The sequence below is a fragment of the Saimiri boliviensis genome, chromosome 1 (assembly GCF_048565385.1).
Source record: "Saimiri boliviensis isolate mSaiBol1 chromosome 1, mSaiBol1.pri, whole genome shotgun sequence".
In the NCBI taxonomy this organism is placed as follows: domain Eukaryota; kingdom Metazoa; phylum Chordata; class Mammalia; order Primates; family Cebidae; genus Saimiri; species Saimiri boliviensis.
In genome coordinates this window covers 232,055,057-232,076,500 of record NC_133449.1, presented here as the reverse complement: position 1 = coordinate 232,076,500, position 21,444 = coordinate 232,055,057, and the positions used below count along the sequence as shown (strand labels likewise).

At 46.7% G+C, this 21,444-nt stretch overlaps 2 protein-coding genes across 3 annotated transcripts in view; one reads left to right on the top strand and one right to left on the bottom strand.

Annotated features, from left to right (window-relative positions):
* Positions 1-21,444, top strand: part of PDE8B (phosphodiesterase 8B) — a 371,501-nt gene that overhangs the window by 78,584 nt on the left and 271,473 nt on the right. For both annotated transcript variants that reach the window (XM_074384536.1, XM_074384534.1), the window contains exon 3: positions 134-272. In XM_074384536.1, coding sequence (XP_074240637.1) covers positions 134-272 — 139 coding nt within the window. The remainder of the gene's footprint in view (positions 1-133; positions 273-21,444) is intronic.
* Positions 12,410-20,253, bottom strand: LOC141581024 (syncytin-1-like). Its single transcript, XM_074384502.1, has 2 exons — positions 20,170-20,253; positions 12,410-14,487 (listed from the first exon to the last, which is right to left on the bottom strand). The coding sequence occupies exon 2, from the start codon at positions 14,480-14,482 to the stop codon at positions 12,755-12,757; it is 1,728 nt and encodes a 575-aa protein (XP_074240603.1). The 5' UTR covers positions 14,483-14,487; positions 20,170-20,253; the 3' UTR covers positions 12,410-12,754.

The window sequence follows — 21,444 nt, the reverse complement described above, 5'->3', positions numbered from 1 at the left end:
CGCCTATCTCAGGCCAGGCTAAAGCGTGTGCACGTGTGCAAGTGTGTGTAGAGTAGCGTGAGAGAATGAGCACTCCCTTGTGTGTATATGCAACAGTCATTTCTTTTCTATCTTTATGTATTTTTCTGAGCAGCAGATGCAACTCTGGAGTCGGGGAAGAGGGCAGGAAAAGAAGCTGTGCTGCTGAGCACCTCCCAGGACTTGTCAGGGCCCAGGCACCCTGCGAAGCGCCTCACGTCGGTTATCCCACACCATGCTTGCAAATCTCTGAGGTAGGCAACTTTATTGCAGAGAGAGGCTGAGTAACCAGCCCAAAGTCAAACAGCCAGGAAGAGACAGAACCGCATTAAACTTATCTACTCGATCCCAAAGGCCACTCTCTTCCCTACATTACTGTCACATCCTTCCCCAGCAGACTGGAGTTGGCCACAGAAGTTGGATCATCTCCATCCCTGTATACGCAGAACCACATTGGTCCTCAGCACGAAGTAGGCTTCACAAATATTTGTTGAATGTAATGATGTCCAAACAAAGATTTAACATCTGAAAGTTTGCCTGGTGGCATGTGAATTGGGAAGAGTCTCCACAACTATCCTAGATCTAGTGACAGGGCCCTGAGCGTGAAATTATCAAACCAGGTCATGGCGGGCACTCATTCGTGTACTGCGTTAACAGGTATTGGTGTATTCATCAGTATCGCCCTGCCTGTCAACACTCCTCAGCATTCTTTGAAGTCAGATGCCCCTTAATGATAAAGATGTGTTGGGTTGTGCACCAGACCATGTCTGTTTTTGGCTTTGGGGCACTGGGGTGCTTAACACTTTGAGAAAAACCCAAGAGGAAATAGCTAGACTGACAAAGAGCGAGCTTGTTGGGGAGTGTTTGCATTACAAAATTATTTACCACAGGGTTTGTTTAAATAGTTCCAAATTTAGGTTGTGTATAAAATATGAATCAACACAGCCTGGCTGATTCGCACAGCACTTTTCAGGGCACGTTGATGTTGAGGGCACAGTGGAATCCTTCCACACCTGCCCCTTCCTGTGCAAGGGGGCACGAAGCTCTTTCCTCCTGCATCCTCCTGTCTCCTCTCCAGGAAGAGGAGTGTCCCCTCAATGTATGCTCAGGAAGTCTGGTGAAAAGACAAGCTGGAACATTTGAGTGGAAAAATAGAGACTTGGGGAAATTGAGGGGATAAGTAGAATGGATTGTGACATCTGCTAGGAATGTCACCTGAAACCCAGAAAACACCCAGCCCATGGAGTGAGGCCCACCCTGTGGGACTGTATGCCCGGGGCGCCTGGAAAATCTGGAGGGAGAAGCAGTCGCCACAGCGCAGAGCCCCCACCCATTTACACTAGCTGGTTTCTACCACACAAGGGGTAACATGAGCCAAATGTTTGATGATGAGGAAGTGAAGTGGAATGTGAAAATCCTCACTGCTGACGTCAAGCTAGCCTTTCATTTTATTTATACCCATGACACTGTGACACAGGATCGAATTTTCCATTGTATTTTTTTCTCTGTTGGGAACCAAGCGATGACAAGTGAGTTTGTGCCTGAGCCTGGAAAACAATATTTTAAGTTTGAAGACAGGCATAATACAAGTCTGTCTGTCTCTATCCTGCCCCTCTTCCTTGAATTACTAAATTAACTATGGAACAGGACAAAGGAGTAACACTCCCACAGGGCATGGCAGCCCGAGAAGTCAGAGCTGGAAGCATCCAGTTGCCTGCTCTTCACTTGTGTCAGGCTGTTCCTTCCTGGCACGGGTGCTGGAGGGAGGCCAGGGAGCAGCGAGGCTGCACGGCAGCCCTGGCACAGAGCCCTGGCTGCCGTCTGGGCATGAAACTGGGCTCTGGCACCAGGAGCATGGTTCCAGCTCCCTGACCCAGAACTGCCTGTGCAGGGGCCGCTCTGCCACTTGTGCCCTGGCGGGACCCCGCTCCTCCTGCCCCTCTGAGGCAGGGCAGATTCAGGAGCAGAGCTGTATCTGGATGGAATGGCAGGAACAAGTCAGGGTCGCTGGGGCAAAGGCAAATCATATCCCCTGTGCAGAAGCAACCTTTAGGGATGTGCTGTGATCGGGGAGAGAATGGCATGTGTGTTCAGCAAGTGACAGGGTGGCCTTTCCGCGGCTCCTTGCTCTGCTGACAGACTAGTGGGTTGGGCTCCATCCACAGTCTCTCTCCATTACTCCCCATGGCTTCAAGTCCAGACACAGTGTCTCGAACGTGGGTGCCTCCCTCAACTCTGAAATGAAAGCTCTGCCTGGTCCCTGCAGACCTGCCATGGTTTCAGTAGGGCCTCTTGTCACCAGCTTTGCAATCATGTTTTTCAGCCTCCAATTCCAGAGAAATCTCGACTTCCTTGTCCTCAGGTCAGAAGACATTTGCTATTCAGGATTCTGATGCAGAGGTCCGATAAGAGAGGCCTCAGACCTTCTGAGGTAGTAAAACCAACAGTCTGGAGCTTGAAAAAAAATCCCAGAAGCACAAGACAGCCACACCCCGAGAGGTGGCACAGGGCCAGCTCCTATCACTTGTAATCTTCCAGGATATTTAGACATGGTGTCAGTGAGTTTTCATTACTTTGGTGGTTGTGTTTGGTTTTGTTTGCTTGCTTTTGGAAACAAAGGTTTCCAGGAGCACCAACACAGTCGGCCCTGTGTTTTATTGATAAGATGGGAGCACCGTAACAGCAGGGGCAGAGTTCAGCTTTGGGAGGTGGGGGCTAGGAAGCCTCTCTGCGGAGGCACAGTTCCCGGCAAGCCAAGAACGGTGCTTCTCAGGTTTTAACCCACGTCACAGCCACCTGGAGGGTTTGTTAAAACAGGTTTCAAGGTCTCACTCCCGACCGTCTGAGGTGGGCCCCAAGAATTTGTGTCTCCAAATTCCACGTGAGACTGAGGCTGCTATTTGGAGACCACACCTGAAGAACTACTGGCCTAAAGGGCAAGTAGGAAGTACCCAGAAAGAGAGCGTAGGGGAGAAGGTAAGAGCAGGCAGTAACAGCAGCACGCGCGAACACCCGGACAGAGGAGTTCGGTAGCTGCCGGGAATGGAAAGATCAGCGTGTCTGCAAATTGGCAGCTGTGTGGCTTGCGGTAATATGAGAGATACACCTGACCTCATCCTCGTCCTGAATCTCACTCCAACGAAGCCACCTCCAGTTGTAGTGTGTCTAAGAATGCTTCCACTGACCCCTGGTGATGTCGTGCTGCAGCATGGAGTGATGAAACTGTGCTGACCCCATGGATAGTGTGAGTGTTGAAAATGATTAGATTCGCAAAGGGCTGAGGGCAGAGTAAATGCTCACTGCTCTGTTGTTTCCTCTCCTTCCTGACTTGAAACACGGCTCTATCTCAAGTTCCCTATTTTAGCTATTATACAAGGACGTGTTCCTGAATTGGTGCCAAAGTGCTGTCCTGCACCTGCAAGCAAAAAGGGTTAATATGGAGGTCACCCTGATACCTGAACTGGGATCTTGTTGAGTAAATGGCTATAGCTAAGAAAATTGGATACCATTTCCTAAGAACAGTTTTGTGCATGTATGTGTTTTCCTCCGTCATAACCAATTGATAAATGTCACAAGTTTTTAAACCAACGGAAGCATGAGTTAGGTTTTTGGAGCGAGAGTGCACAATTGGCTTTAGACCAGTTCCTTTCTGACTGCATTTAAAGAGCACATACTTTGTGCCAGGTACTATGTTAAGTTTGGGAAGACAAAAGTGAACAAGACTGGATCCCTTCTCCTAAGGAGCTCATGGTCTCACTGGGAGCTGGACACATAATTGACCACAGAGCAGTGGGTTAAAAGCCACAACAAAAGTCTGTACAGAGGGCAAGAAAAACTCAGGAGAGGGAGCAGGTCTGTCTGAGGACATCAGAGAAGGTCACAGATAGAAAGTGACATCTGAGCCAAGACTGGAAAGGAAACTTCTAGACAATAAGCAGGACTGAGGATAAATGAACACATCTCCTTTAAGAACTTTCTTGTTATTGTTTTAAGCTCTGAACTAAATCATCGTTATGAGTTTCTAGGAGATACATGGCCACATGGTGTTGAATTTGATTTAAAATATTGCATAAGCCGATATATATAGAAACACATATGGAAACAATCTGAAAATATTTCTCCTTAAATATAGTGCCATTTGCTTTTACGAATTTGCTATTTCTAGATAAATATGTGAAATATGGTTTGGTCTTCTGCGACTCAGAAAAAATTATGTCACTGTCCTAAGAAAAAATGTTTGGTTGCTAATTCATTCATTCAGTCAGTCAACAAACATTTAGTTCGAAATTTCAATTTTTAAAGCACTGCAATAGTCCATCAAGATAAACCAAAAAATGTAAGACATTGTCCTGACCTCAGGACTCTGCAAAGCTTGGGAGTGAGAAAAACACCTGAACACAATTCTAACACAAATCAGCAGTACATGATCTGGGTGAGTACAAAAGAAATGTTCCAAGTATCTAGAGGAAAACAAGCATTTTCTGATTGAAATAATCATAGAAAGCTTGATCATTGTGAAGGAGAATCCATTTGCATAGTTCTTGTAGCATGGAAAGGGGTTGAACTTAACAGAAACAAGCTCTGGGGAGATATTCCAGGCAGATGGGAGTTTGTGAACCAAACCGGTGGGAAACCTGAGGTCACTTGGAAATGGCACTTTGTCCTATTTAGGGGTGTGACTTGGGACAGAACTGAAATAGATGGATGCCAGTCTCACAGCATAGTTTGAACTTCATTCCACCGGCTGTGGCTTCTTGGAATTTGAAATGCCAAGCATTTGTCACTAGGTTCCTTGTACACTTGTTTCAGTTGTCACCCCAGGCTTGACCTTAATCCTGGCATAATTCTGTCCAGCCCATAGGAAAATTTTAAAAATATCGTTCTGTGTATGCTGGGAGTAGTAAAGTCACAATGCAGCGCTAAAGGCCACTGACTGAAAGTTGATCCTTTTCTTCAGGAATTTATGATTCTACATCTGGAGGTTGCAAGAGATAGGTTTTGTGTCCAAGTCCCTTGAGGAAACAGGTGAAGGCTTATTTACACAGGTGTGGGCAGGGTTAAAAAATGGTGCAGTGTCTGTGGGTTTGTGAGAGCCAAGAAGCTGTTTCCACCCCTAGGCAGGTGGTAATGGGGCAGAGGATGAAGCCGACATTGGAATCTGGAAAGACTTCTGGGTTGCCATGGAGGGATGCAGCGCCAGCCCCTGCTTCCCATCCTGTGCTGGTACCTTTCATTGGCTGGACCTGACTGACTGGAGGCCAGAGGGCCAGGGACACTTGATGAATTCCCCATAGGCCAGGCTCTTAGGGTATGCAAGGGGAAAATGATAGAGATGATCTGGAGGGGCAGACACAGCCTATCCAGTACAATCCTTTCTAGCTTTAATATTTCTATGATGCCAAAACAACCCAAACTACAGTCAACCTTCATTTGACAAGTATGTTCTAAACACCCAACTTGTTCTGAGCAATGTATTTATTTTATTTTATTTTTTTTGCAATGTATTTATTAAAAAAAAAAGAAAGGGATCAATTGGATGGATGGATGAATGCGTGGATGGTGAAGGAGTCTCTGAGACAATTCACAAAATGGTAACTCAACTAGACTGCAAGCTTGGTGAACACAGGGACTGGGCTGGGTTTGTTCATCGTTGACTCCTTAGTGGCCAGCACTGTGCCTGAACCTTAGTAGACCCACAATAAACATTTATCTGAATAACTTGACCGATAAAACATCAAGAGCACCAAACAACATATAATATGCAACTGGAAGTCTTACAACAGGAGAGGTCAAAGTTAGGGTAAGGAGCTAACATTCTTGGACCTAGGAGAAGCAGATGATGACAGTGTTTGTTATTCTGCTTCTAGTAACTTTTAGACCAAAGCTTCTAAGCACCTCTCAGGGAACAAAGAACATCTGATGGTGATGGGGAAATAAAGGACAGCCTGTCCCCCAGTCATAACTTGTCGCATTAAAAGAGCAACATTATAACACTTGCATCTGAACCTCAATTAATTCATCCATTTATTTATCCAGTGAAAATGGATTGAGTACCGATTTTGTGTTTGGAAATTCGGAAATAAGACAGAAACAGCCTCAGCCCTCAAGGCGCTTAGTCTGGTCCGAACTAAAGATAAGACGTTAGGAAATATCAGTATCAATGCTGACTAGAGGGAACACAGGCTGCTGTGGGAGCAACAGGAAACCTGGCAGAGGCAGCGGGTGTCGGAGTAGGTGAGTTGAGCACGGAAGGACTTTTCCACTCGTTTACTTGTTTCTGGCTTCCATTTGTCCACCAGCCATTCGCCCCTCCACCAACATTACCCAAAAAATGTGTAAGTAAATGGTTTGTAATGCACATTTCTTTGATTTGGATACATGTTGCACCAGAGTGCCATAACCCAGCCGATAAATACGTATATAGGGTAGAGTCCCATCAGCTAATCAGTGAATGCATGTAGAGGTGGTCCTATCAGCCAGTCAGTGAACACACGTGGAGGGCATGCTCCTTCCTTCAGAGTTTTTGGCAGAGAAAGACAACAAGAGGTCAGGAGAGTACAAAGTGGGTATCTAGATTGGACGGAGGAGCCAACAGGTACAGGAGTGGAGGCTGGAGATCCTGTAGACAAATCTGACTGAGGATGTTTTGGAGGATTAGTACTATTTACCTTTGACTCTTTGCAAACAAATGGAAAGTACGTGAGGAGGTTCACTTGTGCTTGTTCGTTTTTTGGCCTGTGACGACTGACTGTTGAGTAGAGATCTCAGAAGCTTACTGACCTGCATGGTCTATATTAACACTGATTCACCTGACTTATGAAGGTGGCTGTTGGCCGATTTTAAAATATTGGCAATTTTGTTACAAAATTGCTTCATTCCCAGAGGTTTTGTTATTCAGGATAGTCATGTATTTAACTTGAATATTATGACTAGCGATGGGAGGAAAAAGCAATTTGAGGAGAAGAAACAAAGGGGAAGATAAAGAAAAGCATGTGAGTCAAAATGGAAGGGCAAATATTTCCTAACGTGTCTATATTGCCCTCTTTTTAAAATGTAAAGCCTACTAGAGTTGTGAGAATTTGCTGAAAATACATTTTAATTGTTAGTTACGTTTGGGAAATTGAAGTGATCGTTAATTTACTCCCTTTCTCTCCCCATTTCATTGTTCACGGGAAAGAAAAATGCTGCTAGCTCCAGAAAGTGTAACCGGGTTAAATGTTTGTGTGTTTGTGGGGCCGGGGGTGAGTGGAGCACGCATTTTGTTTTCTGTAAGAGCAGAAGTAATATTCTTCCGGAAACATTACTTATAGAAGCAGTTTTTACGGCATTTTGCCTCTCCCTTTGCAGTTTTTAAGGCATTTTGACTTTTGATGAATTTCTCTACTGTTACCACACTCTGTCCTTGGCCTGGAAGAGTTATGCTGGGACCAACCACTGGCCTGAGAGCTGATTCTCTTACCTTCCGGCCATCTGCCTACGTCTCCTTTGTCCGACTCCCTGTTCAACCCTTAAAGGTCCGTAGTCTGCTTTGAAGCTTGGTCTTCAGGTCCCTTTCTCAGAGCGTCCTCTCTGACCCATATATTGACGCTGACTGAATTTTCAGCTTCACTTGCAGAACTGTGTTTCCTCTTATCTGTGAGACATCCTTCCTGGGTGTCAACACACTCAAAGCGTCTCCCCATCAGGGCTTGTCCTTGCCCACCCTGTCTCTGTTTTATGGGAGGTACCAGCATCCCCACTCAGAGCCACTGAGTCATCCACTCACATCCAATGTATATGATCAGTTACCAAGTCCTAGTGTACCCCTGAATGCCTTTCCTATTCTTGCATTTTTTTTTCCCATCCCCAAAGCCACTGCTTCATCAGCTCTTTCTGGATTATTATTGTTACTGATTATCTCTCTCTCCTCCACTGGTCTTCACTCTATGCTTCTCTCAACCACCGGATTTTCACATATACTGTACGCATCTCCATGTCTACTCCTTGTGTCAGAGCTTTTAGGGGCTCTCCATTTTCTAGCTCTTTATATCAGCAAACGAGTCATTGAAACAGCTTCATTCTCTGTGTGCAGGTTCTCCTCGTATCGCATGGGCCTCAGCTCCCTGGCCTCTGCTGGCATCTCCTTTGCTGCACGACCTTGAAAAGTTGGCAGGCCCAGTGTATGGTTCTCCACCCTCTTCTCCTTTCTGATGGCACCCTCCTCCCCACCACCTTAGGTGACCTCATCCAGCCCCACAGCTCACAGTAGCATCTGTACGCTAATGACTCCCAAATTTATGGCTGTAGCCCTGACCTGTCCACTGAGCTCAGACGCATAGATCCAGCTGCTCCTTTGACATCTTCACTTGGGTGTCTAATAGAGATTTTTATTTCACAAGGCCAAAGTAGAACTCTTGATTTTCCACCCAGTCTTTTTCTGCTCCTTTCCCATATCTCAGAGAATGGTACTACTGCCCACCCATCAGCTTAGGTCAAAAACCTAGGGTTTGTCATCTTGTTTTTTCTTTCTCCTTGCTCCACTCCCCACATCCAACCCATCACAGGTCCTGTCAGCCTTGCGTTCCAAATTCATGCAGCCTGAACCTGACCCTTTCTATCCATCTCCAGGCCCTTTTCCCTAGCAACCCCCGTCTCTCACGTGGATGGCTCCCAACATCCTCCTGCCTTGCCAGCTCCTATCCTTCATCCCTAGAATTGATTCTCTACACAGGCACCAGAGGGATTTTCAAAAAGCAAATTATATTGTGTTTCTTCCCTGCTTAAAATTCTCCCAAGGTGTCCTCCCTGGGCTGGACTCTTCTTGTTTCCTTGAACTCCCCAAGATTTTTCCTGCCTTAGGGATTTTGTATTTGCAATTCCCTTCCCTGGAATCTTATTCTCCTCAGATCTTTGCATTCCCAGCTGTTTTGGGATAATACATGTGCCGGTTTAAATGTCCCCTCCCAGGGAAGCCTTCTTCGGCTTCCCAAACGAAAGTAGATTCTACCTCAGCTTCTCTCTATTACAGTAAGTTGTTTTACTATCTTCAGATCGTGATACAATTATCATTTTCTTTTCTTCTTAACCGTCTCTCTTCCTCCACTAGAATGTAAGCATCATGACAAGTATGGATTCATCTTACAAATTTATCTTACAGATCTATCCTCAGCACCTAAAATAATTCTTGGCATATAGTAGTTGCTCAAAAATATTTGTTGAGTGAATGAATGAATATATAATTGCATAGATTTGCCTCTGTGATAAAATACCTCACCACCAATTTATATATATGCATGCATATAAATGTGTGTTTATGTGTGTGTGTGTACCCATATGTATATATTACCCATATGTAATATATACATATGTAATATATACATGTGGGTACACACACACACATAAACACATATATATATACATATGGGTACACACACACACACATACATGTTAGCTTGTTAGCACCCTCAACATCTTCAATCTTTGAAGAAGGAAAACCAAGAACATGCTCAAGGGAACCTAAATGGTGCACCCCATTTATTTTAACCTCATCAGTGGAACCAGAATGGGGTTATCAATAGATAACTGCTGCTCTTCCAGCCCTGAATGGTCTGGCTTCTATTTGTTACTTCTTAGAAAACTCTTTTCTTCTTTTCCCATATCTTTGCTTGTTGAGTTATAACCTGGAAGAGGGTAGATTCCACTGCACATCCGGGGTGACCAGAAACCGGCTAGCCACCAGCCACATGAAAGCCACCTCACTCCCACGCATATTCCGACAACTAGACATGCGGCACCATAGGCAAAGCTGTGAATGGGGCTAGGTAGGTTTTGCTGCCCTTTTCCATCACCCCAGCACTGTCTACTCTTCCTAAGGAAGCAGTGTAGGAAGAAGAGAGTGATCAACAGAGTCTTATGAAGGCTTTAGAGGCACAAAGAGTTACTGCAAAACAGAAACATTTACAGTTTTTAAACTTAAGGATGGAGCAATGCTGCAGCAATTAAAAAAAAAAAAAACATTTTAAGGACATTTCAAGCCCTGTCAAATGTGGGTGGAGGAGATATTCATGGGCATGAGCAGGAGGAGGGTGGATTCTTTGGCACATCTCAGTTGGATGATGTCATGTTGGCTACTACCTACTCTCCTGGCTTGGTCCATAGGGAGAGGACAGGGACCCACACTGAGCCTGTTTCCGTCCTGGCAGTAGGGGGGCAAAGGGATAGACAGAGAGCAGTGACACAATAATGGAAGTGGTGGCTGGTTGATACGGAGAAGAAGGGAGAAGAAGGAAAGCCAGATGGCCACGGTTTGAATTAGGAGAGTTGTCAGTAGCATCAACCACCAGGAATCAGATTTGGTAGGGAGATGATGCTTTATGGTCCAGAGCTTTCCTTGTGTGATACGGATGGAACTCACACTTGGAGTTGTCCGGGAGGCCTTGGGGAGCTTGAGAGCAGAGCTTCTGTATGCGGCTTTAGATACCGCAGCCCCACCCCCGGCTGGACTTGGAATTCTGTGCCTTTGGTTTCTTTTTTCTTGTCCTTCTTTCCTCCCTTTCCTTTGCTTCATTTCCCTTTCCTTCTCTTTCTTCCTCCTGTCCCTTCTCTTTCTTTCTCCTTCCTTTTTCTTCCTCCCTTCTTCTTTCTTCCTCTTTTAAAATCTTTTACCACTCCATAGTCTCTTCAAGGTGCATGGTAGGTGATAACTATCCAGTGGATTAAGTGTTGTGCTTTATTTTGCTGTATGATAGCAGGAGTGGAGGAAAAAAAAAAAAAACACGTTTAAAACATGAGGCATCCAAAGACACTTAAAACCTAACAGATACAGTATCCCCCTCTTATTCACAAGGGATATGTTCCAGGACTTCCGGTGGCTGCCTGGAGCCACAGATGGTACTGAACCCTATGTATACTGTGCTTTTTCCTATATGTACATACCTATGATAAAGTTTAATTTGTATATTAGGCACAGTAAGAGATTGACAATAATAACTAATAACGAAATAAAACAAATATAACAACAGATTGTAATAAAAGTTATGTGAATGCAGTCTCTAGCTCTCTCAAAATATCTTAGTGTACTGTAGGTCTTAGCCACCTCAACATACAACTTTTTTTTTTTCTTTCCTCATTAAGTCAAGAACTTTTACCTTTTCACTTAAAGGAAGCACATTACAGCTGCACTTTGGTATATAGAATTGCCAGCATCACTACTCTTGCGCTTTGGGGCCATAATTAAATAAAATAAGGGTCCCTTGAACACCAGCACTGGGATACCGCAACAGTAAAACTGATAGCCAGGGTGCCTACTCAGTGACTCACGGGGATGTGGTGGAGGTTGTGGATATAGCATGGAGACACTGGACAAAGGGGCAATTCATGTTCTGGGCAGGATGGAAGCAGGACACCTCTAGATGTTATCAGAATGGCATGCAATTTACAACTTATGAATGGTTTGTTCTGGAATTTTTCCATTTAATATTTTTGGACCACTGTTGACTGTGGGTCACTGAATTGCAAAAACTTAAACTGTGGATAAGTGGGGACTACTGTAAGTGCAAACCATCAGAACTCAGGCTAGTGGCTTGAAGATACTGGTCAATTTTTATGCTGTATCTCACGAAAAAATAGACAACCTTCCAGTTGCCACAGACATGTACTGTGAGCAGACATCCTCTTAGTACTTCTTAACTGGCTCTTCTGGAAAATCCTCACACTCTCATCAGTGAATAGTATGGCTTTTCTTTTTCTTTTTAGATAGTGAGAAGAGAAGGCAGAGGATTTGGTGCCTTTATCCTTCCTCATCATCTCTTTGTTGTTGTTTCTCTCTTTTTGGTTTTCCTTTTAACTAATTTATTTTTCTTTCAGAGAACATGTATTTTTAACCTGGGTCACTGTAACCTGAGTTTTTCAAACTGTCCTTCAACCTGTTGAGTTTTTTTTTGCATCAGACTTTAAGTTCTTCTATTACTTTGCTTTACTCTCCACATATCTCAACCTGAACTTGATGCCTTACCTGCTCTGTCCCGCAGAGCAACAAACAGGAACCCGAGCAAGCCTGTCGTGGATGAGAAAGGGATGGGACAAGAGGCGCGAAGAATGGCAGCAAGACAAAAGTTCTGATCAAGCTGCAAAGTTTATTTCAAAATGGGTTCCTTATATAGGGAGGGGAGAGGGTAGAGAGGGGAAAGGGGAAGTAGTTCTGATAGGCTGGGAGACGAGTGTTTAGCTCATGATCAGCTACCCCATTGGTGCAGCCATGCATGTTCTGTGCGTGATCAGGTCCTTTATTGGTGGCCCTGAGGCATGTCTTGCCCGTGATCAGGTCCTCCATTGGTGGCCCTGAGGCATGTCTTGCCCGTGATCAGGTCCTCCATTGGTGGCCCGCCACCACACCCGGGGCATGCTTTTGGCGGGGAGGGCTGATGCAACCTTTTGTTCCAATAGCATCAGCTTAGCCTGGGTTCCCAACATCTCCTCCCTTTTTCTTTAAAAAAGAGGAGGCGGACCTTAACCAGCTAGGGGAGGTAGAGGCTGTGCTCCTCCTGAGCCTTAATTTTCAGGCTTACAGGTACCTTTTTGGGAGGAGAGGATTTTTTGAGTACCAACCTCTATGCAAGCCAGCTTACCTCTCAGGAGACTCGACAGTAGCCTTAGTAAGGCCTCTCCTTGCAGTGCCTTGCCTTGCACCTAGCGGTGTCCATTACCTTCGTAAAGCATAGTGTCGAGCGGTATGCTGCTCCCGTAGGAGGGGAACCGGCTACAGTCTGCCATATTCTAGATCACGCGTTGCTAGTTGGTGATAGTGGATTTGTATAGGCTTTCCCAGTATGGAATTAAGCTGATCCTTAATTAATGCTGTCACTCGTCTTAGGATCCAGGGGGCAAAGGAAAAGAATAGGATGATAGCGAATAAGGGTCCAAGGAAGGGGAGGAGGTAAGGGAGAAGTCCATTGAGGCCGGTGAGGAAGGGATTGTCTGCAAGTGCCTTGCGTCTTTGTTCGAGGTCTTCTTGTAGATTTTTTATTTTATCTCGGACAATTCCTGACTTGTTGGCATAAAAGCAGCAACGTTCCTGTAGAGCCAAACAGATACCTCCCTGTTCTGCAGTGAGTAGGTCTAAGCCTCTTCTGTTTTGGAGGACTACTTCGGCTAGGGAATCTAGTTGGTCCTGTAAGTCATTAATGGTGCTAGACAAGGCTTGGACGTCGTTAATAAGTTGATGGGAAAGTTTTGTGTAAGATTGAACAGCCACCCCGAGTCCTGCTGTACCGGTAGCGACTGCTGTAGAGACACCCAATCCTACTAGCAGGGGAATCAGTGTAACGGCTCGTTTCTGCCGCCCTGCAATATAGTCAAAGGTAGGGATAGGGACAGGGTCATCACCAGAAATAATGTCTATATCTGGCAAGAGGGCGGCTAACACACATGACCCTGTCCAGTTTGCAGGCAGAGCAGTAAAGGCGAGGTTGTTGCCGCAAACAAAAGCTTGGCCTGGGCCAGGGCAAAGGGCCTCACTGTGGTTGGAACTACTGGAGCAGTTTACAAAGTTGGCAACGCCAACCGGAATATCAAAGCTGTTGTTTTGTGCACCTTTAAAGAAGCAAGGGTATACTTGGGAAGGCATGGGCTGGACTCTAAAGGGTAAGCTGGGGGTGCAATTATTTTGTGAGGCATTAAAACTAGATATATTGACAGGGAAGGCTAGGGGCATGGAGGTACCTTGATTTAAGCATAACCAGCAATTTTGGGCTAGGCTGGGGTTGGAGATATTGAGGGCCTGGTGGGTGGCTGACAAAATGTCAAGCATTTGCGCATCAATGTCAGGTCCTCTTGGTTTTGAGCGAGCTAGGGGGTGGTAGGATAACTTAGGGAATTGGCTTTGAATAATAAGCTCTATTTGTTTTTGTACATAAAGCTCTCTCACAGCATCTTGGGGTCCGCCACCGTCGGAGACGTGAATAGGGGCTTGCTGATTCCAACAAACCGATTTTCCAATCGTGCCATCGCATCCGGCCTGGAGGACCCCATGAGGTTGTAGGCCGCTGGTGACAGGATTGGTTTCTGAGGTGCTCATTGTTCTTTGTAGAATGGCAGTAAAATAAGTATTATTGTCAAGAGTACACTGTGAGAAACTAGAATAGCAGGAGGAGTGCATCTGGGGTTCAATGTTGCCTCTGCACTCGCTTGGGCACGGGCCTGGGCGGCCATTAATGACCGGTATACTAGGAGGCTTGCGCACACAAAGCCACTTAGGTGAAGATACTCCATTCCAATTGGTGTCATAGGTAAGATAGGCATTTTTGTCCCCACAATCTGTTACCTGAGTGTAAGTTGGGGTGGCGTAATTATTGGCCTGAGTCCCCCCTTTACAGTCACATGGCGCTCCAAAGAGGTCAGTGTAAATGTCTCCGGATGGCTTTCCAAGTCCTCCCTTTGTGACTGGGCAGAGGCGTGGGTGCAGTAGGAGGATGAGGATGCAGAGCATTCTTTCTGGAAGAAGAGAAAAAGGGGGGCTCCTCAGGGCGAGTTTTCTGACCCTGGGGCTGTATTTGGATTAGTTGGCCCATTACACAAGGGGGCTGAATCATTGACGTGTCTAATTAGTCGCTCAGGGAGCCAGCGGGGGCCATCCTCCTTTTGATCGTATATGCAGGCTGAGCCTCGCCCCCATATGAGAACAGGGTCAGGGCCCTTCCAAACACTGGTGAGAGGGTCACGCCACATAACCGTAGCATGCTGCTGAGAAGTTTGGGGATGCCATAGACGGTCAGCTGCCGAGCGACCTTGACTGTCAAGCTGTAGAAAATTTAGTTGAAATAGGGCATGACTAAGAAGGTTTCTGGGTTGTTGCATAGAAAACCCAAGGGGGGAGCGGGCTAAGCGACTTAGGGCATTTTTTAATGTTTGATGAGCTCGTTCAACTACTCCTTGACCCTGGGGGTTGTACGGTATACCAGTAACATGTTTGATTTGGAGTTTTTGGCAAAAGTCTTGGAAGTTTTTTCCAGTATATCCTGGGCCATTGTCTGTTTTAATGGTGTGCGGTTTTCCTATGGTAGCAAGACAGTGGATAACATGAGAGATAACATTTTTTGATGCTTCACCTGTTTGGGGAGTGGCTAAGATAAAACCACTAAATGTGTCAACAGTAACATGAACAAACCTCTGTTTTCCAAAAGGAGTAAAATGAGTGACATCCATTTGCCAAATGGCATTGGGGACTAAACCACGGGGGTTCACGCCAAGATGGGGTACAGGGGTGGCTACGACACATTGTTTGCAAGCTTTTACAATATCTCTGGCTTGTTCTCTAGTAATTTTATAGAGTAATCGTAGGGTGTGTGCATTGAGGTGATGTAGGGTGTGAGCTTGAGTAGCCTCATGTATTGGGTCACTTATAATGGGGAAAATTTGTGTGGCAGCATCAGCTAAGGCATTGCCTTCAGCCAGGGGTCCTGGAAGATTTAGGTGGGCCCGAAGATGTCCGATAAAGAAAGGGTGTTGTCTGTTTAAAATTAGCTGTTGCAGTTTAGAAAATAAGGGGGTAGCATTGGTTGAAGATTTGATAAAGGGAACTGTCTCTAAAAGAGGGACTGATTGAGCAATATACGCACTGTCAGTGTACAAGTTAAACGGTTGGTGGGCTAGAACTGTGAACACCTGGAGAATAGCATAGAGTTCAACAAGTTGAGCTGACAGGTAGGGGGATTTTATTGAGACGGGTTGATTATCAATAACGTATGCAGCAATTCCGTTTGAGGATCCATCAGTGAAAACTAGCGTGGCTTGAGGAATTGGGGCAGATTTTGTGATCTTGGGGAATATGAACTGGTGAAGCTTGGCAAATTGGATAACAGGGTCACTGGGGTAATGATTGTCTATGTCTCCTGTGAAGGAGGATAATGCAATGGCCCATTCGTCAGAGGTTTGCAGGAGCCAGGTTAATTGATCCTGGGTGTATGGAATGATTATAGAGTGGGGGTCCCTGCCAAACAGTTGGCGGCCAGTGTACCGACCCTTAATAATTAACATGGCGAGGAGCGAAGGGTAGGTGAGTAAGACCTTTGATGGGGAGGCAGGTAGATGGAGCCAAAGGAGGGGGCTTCCGTATTTAGTAGGGTCTGTACCGTTTGGTTGCCAAAACACCGCGGTGGGTGTATGGGGAGTTGGGAGCAAGAGGAGTACTAGGGGAAGGTTATACGAAATTTGTTGAACACTTTGATTTTGGATGGCCTTGTTGATGAGGGCTAGGGATTGCTTTGCTTCTGGGGTTAGTGCTCGAGCCGATAAAGGATTTGGATCGCCTTTTAGAATATTGTTAAGGGGAACAAGGGCACTGGTGGGCAATTTTAAATAGGGTCGAAGCCACTGAATGTCCCCGAGTAATTTTTGGAAATCGTTAAGGGTTTTTAAGTGATCAGTTTTTAAGCAGACTCGGGGAGTAAATACTTGCTGATGGTGTAACTCAAATCCTAAATAAGAAAATGGCTCAGACACTTGTACCTTGTCTGGAGCAATTTTTAGTCCATATGAGGTAAGACAGGATATAATGTGAGCATAGCAGGCCTTGGCTGCCTCGGCGCTATCACAAGCAAGAAGGATGTCATCCATATAATGGAGGATATAGGCCTCTGGCCACTGGGATCTTACTGGGGCAATGGCGGCAGCAACAAATTTTTGGCACAGTGTGGGACTGTTGGCCATGCCCTGTGGCAGAACCTTCCACTGATAACGAGGCATAGGACTTTGGAAGTTGATTTGAGGGACGCTAAAGGCAAAGTAAGGTCTGTCTTCAGGGTGTAAGGGGATGGTAAAGAAACAATCCTTAAGGTCAATAACAATTTTGTGATAGTTTAGGGGAATGGCTACAGGAGAAGGAAGACCAGGCTGAAGGGCTCCCATGGGGACCATTACCTTATTAACGGCTCTCAGATCTTGTAAAAGACGCCAGCTACCTGATTTTTTCTTAATGATAAATATAGGAGTGTTCCATGGAGAATTTGTGGGCTCAATATGTCCTGCTGCGAGCTGTTCCTGTACTAACGCAATGGCAGCGAGGGTTTTCTCATATGTAAGTGGCCACTGATCAACCCACACAGGGTCTGTAATTTTCCAGGAAATTTTGTCAGCGTGGGGTACAGGAATGTCAATGGCCGCTACGGTAAATTTTGGTGGAATCCTAGGCCTGTTTTGTCTTCTTTGGGGGTAATAGTAATGGGCTGGGTGATTCCTTGATTATTTTTTCCCAACCCTTGGCCGGGGAGATACCCCTGGCTTAGCATTTGGGTCATGACAGTATCGTTGGGACTGCACATGACAAGTTTCATTTGAGAGAGGATGTCCCTTCCCCAGAGATTGACTGGCAGATTGGGGAGGACATAAGGGGTAATGTGACCATTATTGCCTTCAGAGTCCTCCCACTTAAGCATTTGAGCACTTTGTTGGGGGTTGGTGGCCTGGCCAATACCGCGCAGGTGAGTAGCAACGGTTGTTAACGGCCAGTTCCTCGGCCAGTGAGTGTAAGATATAACGGTGGCATCGGCCCCTGTATCGAGAATGCCAGAAAAGAGCTTACCATTTAATTTAAGTTTCAGGGTAGGCCGCTGTTGAGAAATTTGTTGAACCCAGTAGACATCAGAAGACCCAGGGGCACTAGCCCCGCGGTAGGGCTTATGGAAATTGGAGTTAATTTGTTGGAGGGGGAGAATGACTATTTGAGCTAGTCTGGTGCCCTTTGGGATGGTGACTAAATCTTTAGTTGTAGAGAGAATGATATGGATTTCTCCCTCAAAATCATTGTCTAATATGCCGGGCAGAACTTGGATCCCTTGGAGGGTAGAGCTGGCTCTGCCTAATATGAGGCCGAATGTCTGGGGTGGTAAGGGTCCATATATTCCAACTGGAAGTATCAGAGGGCTATTTTGGGTGGTTAGTATTGTGTCGGTGGTGGTACAGAGGTCCAGTCCTGCACTGCCCGCTGTTGCTCGCCAGAGGTCTGTGACGTAGCGGCGTGGTTGATTACTGGGAGGGCAGGGGTTGGCTGGCGGTATTGGGGGGTGAACTGTGAAGCCCCGGAGTTCATCCCGGTAGTGGGGCCCTGGGGCTGGCCCCTGTTCAAGTTTCCCTGCCTAATAATGGGTTGTCCATTAATGTCTAATCGAGAACGGCATTCTGAAGCCCAGTGAAATCCTTTTTTGCAGCGAGGACATTTTGTTGTGGGACCTAAATTTTTTATAAGGCTAGCCTGTGGGGCATTAGGTTGAGTTGGGAGTTGAGTAGGTGGTTGTATTTTTTGGGGGCAGTTTCTTGAAAGATGGCCGGGTTGGTGACAATTATAGCAAAGGCGGGCCTGGGCTCCAGGCAGTTGCGCGGGGGCAAGATTTTGGAGGGCAGCTCCTATGGCTAGGCCAACAGCATGGGCAGAGCCAATACCAGAGCAGAGGCGAACATAGTCGCAAAGCTCCTTCTGCCTAAAAGGCCGAATTGCACTTTGGCAAGCGGGGTTAGCGTTTTCATAGGCTAGGTGTTTTACAAAGGAGCTCTCACTTTCCCCGGAGCCAAAAAGGCGATCTGCCGTCTCCTGGAGGCGGCTTACAAAATCACTGTATGACTCATCGGGGCCTTGTCTAATCTTTGCAAGGGAAGTAGTAGCCGCTCCCTTTTGAGGGAGTCGCTTCCAGGCTTTTAGGCCTGCGGACTGAATCTGGGTTAAAAGCCCTGGGGGGAATTGGGCCTGTTTGTCATTGTTCTGATAAGGGCTGGCGCCCAGGAATTTTTTAAGGGTCCATCCTTTGGAGGAGGCCTTACGCGCGTTGCGCTCTGCAAACTGTTTGGAAATATCCTCATACTCAGACTTCCAAAGGATATTGTCCCCTCCGCTCAGCGCAGCACGAGACAAGAAAAACCAATCACTAGGGGTAAGCCATCTTTCACTAAGACTCTCTACAAGGGCCACGGTAAAGGGGGCAGTAGGACCATAGTTAGCAACAGCAGTTTTAATTTTTTCTATGGTCTTTAGATTTAGCCGCTTATAGGAATGGGTGTAGGTAGGCTCAGTGGGCTCTGAGCTTTCCTCCTCCTCATCCTCTGAGTCAGATTCTCCGGAGTCTGCTTCCTCCTCCTCAGGGATGGTGTGTGTGTCAGGGTGAGGAGACGCTCGGCCCGTGGTATTGGAGCTAACCTGTCCCTGACTTCTGGTAACGGGAAAAGCCATAACTCCCGCGGGAGGTAGAAGGGCCAAATCGGACAGTTTTGTGACTAAGGTTTTAACCCCATCAAGAAGAGAAACAGTCTCATCAATGGGACCGGAGGGTTTGGCTAGGGCTACACCGGGCAAGTTTGGGGCCGTGGGGGAACCAGGAACGCCTGAAGTAGGGGCATGCAAAACAGGAGCCGCAACTGCCACTGGGGGCACTGCTGTAGAAACATAGGGCGGTGGCCGGAAAAGGTGGCAATGCCGGGGTGTTAGTTAATTGGGGCCAATCAGGGTTGTTATATTGGGCAGCTGCCTCTTCCAGATCTGCTTGATCGGCGGGATCTAGTTGATCATCCTGACTACCCGAGTTATGCAAGGTTTTAGAATTAGCAAGCAAGGGCAAATGTTGGGGCGGAGTATGCGCCCGAGAATGAGGACTTTGAATGGGGGGGTCCGTAAGGGTTGCAAGGTTGGGGTACAGTGAAGACTGCCCTGTATCATCTGAACCAATGTCAATTGCAACCGAGGGGCAGGTAGAAGGGGCCCTAGAGGGAGGGCGAGAGGAGGCCTTTTCAGAGGTGGTAATTGTTACAGGGGCTTGTCTAGATGGAGGTCGGGAGTGGCTAATAAGAATTTTGTGACCCTCCTTGCAGAGGCGTTGAATGTCAGGGGAGTCGCCCTGATTAGTAAGGACGTCCCTTATTAAATTATAATAATTAAAAGTGGTGATCGGAATAGTCTCAGGACCAAAAACACGGTAATAGTCGTTCAGACAATCACCAACACGTCCCCAAACACGGGAGTCAATAGACCCTTCCTGGGGGAACCATGGACATGTTTTAAAAATGAAACTAAAAAAGGAGACAAGGTCTTTCTTGCGAACCCGAATTCTACGCACCTTGAGAGATTCCTTTAACTGACTTATAAAGAGATCATTTTCACTGTGTGAAGATGCTTGTCCCATGATTGGGTCTTACCTGAGTAATGCCGCCGTCGAAATGAGGAACGAACTCCAGGAGTCGGCTCGCGGTCGGGTGGTCCGCGGTGCTCCGTGCGGGGAATCGGTTAATCGGGACGGCCGTGCAGGGAACCGGTTACAGGGGACGGCGGTCCACGGAGGCCGGCATCGAGCCCCACGTCTGGGCGCCACTTGCTCTGTCCCGCAGAGCAACAAACAGGAACCCGAGCAAGCCTGTCGTGGATGAGAAAGGGATGGGACAAGAGGCGCGAAGAATGGCAGCAAGACAAAAGTTCTGATCAAGCTGCAAAGTTTATTTCAAAATGGGTTCCTTATATAGGGAGGGGAGAGGGTAGAGAGGGGAAAGGGGAAGTAGTTCTGATAGGCTGGGAGACGAGTGTTTAGCTCATGATCAGCTACCCCATTGGTGCAGCCATGCATGTTCTGTGCGTGATCAGGTCCTTTATTGGTGGCCCTGAGGCATGTCTTGCCCGTGATCAGGTCCTCCATTGGTGGCCCTGAGGCATGTCTTGCCCGTGATCAGGTCCTCCATTGGTGGCCCGCCACCACACCCGGGGCATGCTTTTGGCGGGGAGGGCTGATGCAACCTTTTGTTCCAATAGCATCAGCTTAGCCTGGGTTCCCAACACTTACCTTCTGATTTCTTTGCTGTTCTGCTTTTCCTTGTCTACCCAGGCCAAAAAAGACTAGGATTGATTGATCCTCCTGTTAATTTAGATCACTTTGGCCCTCTACCTAACCCCCTTTGCCTCACTTTTCCTTCTGTGGAAGGACAAAGTATATTTGTTTGCTATTGCTACATACGGACAAATTCAGTGGTTTACAACAACATGTATTTATTATTTCACAGTTTCTGTGGGTCAGAGCCTGGGCATGGCTTTACTAGATCCTCAGTTTTGGAATAACTCTGAAAGCGGCAATCAATATGTCAGCTGGGGCTGCAGTTGCATCTCAAGACTCAGTTAGGGAAGGTTCACTTTCAGGCTCTCCTGACTGTTGGCAGAATTTACCTCCTTTCAGTTCGTTAGACCAAGGGCCTCAGTTTCTTACTGGCTCTTGAACAGAGGCACCCTCAGCTCCCTGCCAGATGGGCCTCCCCAATATGGCTGCATGCTTTATCAAAGCCAGCCAGAGAAAGCCTCTCCTAGCAAAACCTGATCTATGAAGTGACATTTGGTCACCTTTGCCATGTTCCGTGGGTGGGCAGCAAGTCAGGTCACAAGTTCCACCCACACTCAGGGGCATGGACACCAGGGGATGGGGATCATCAGGA

What these genes read in the sequence shown, in the direction of transcription:
- LOC141581024 (XM_074384502.1), bottom strand. Translation starts at nt 14,482, where the DNA reads ATGCTCTGCATCCTCATCCTCCTACTGCACCCACGCCTCTGCCCAGTC.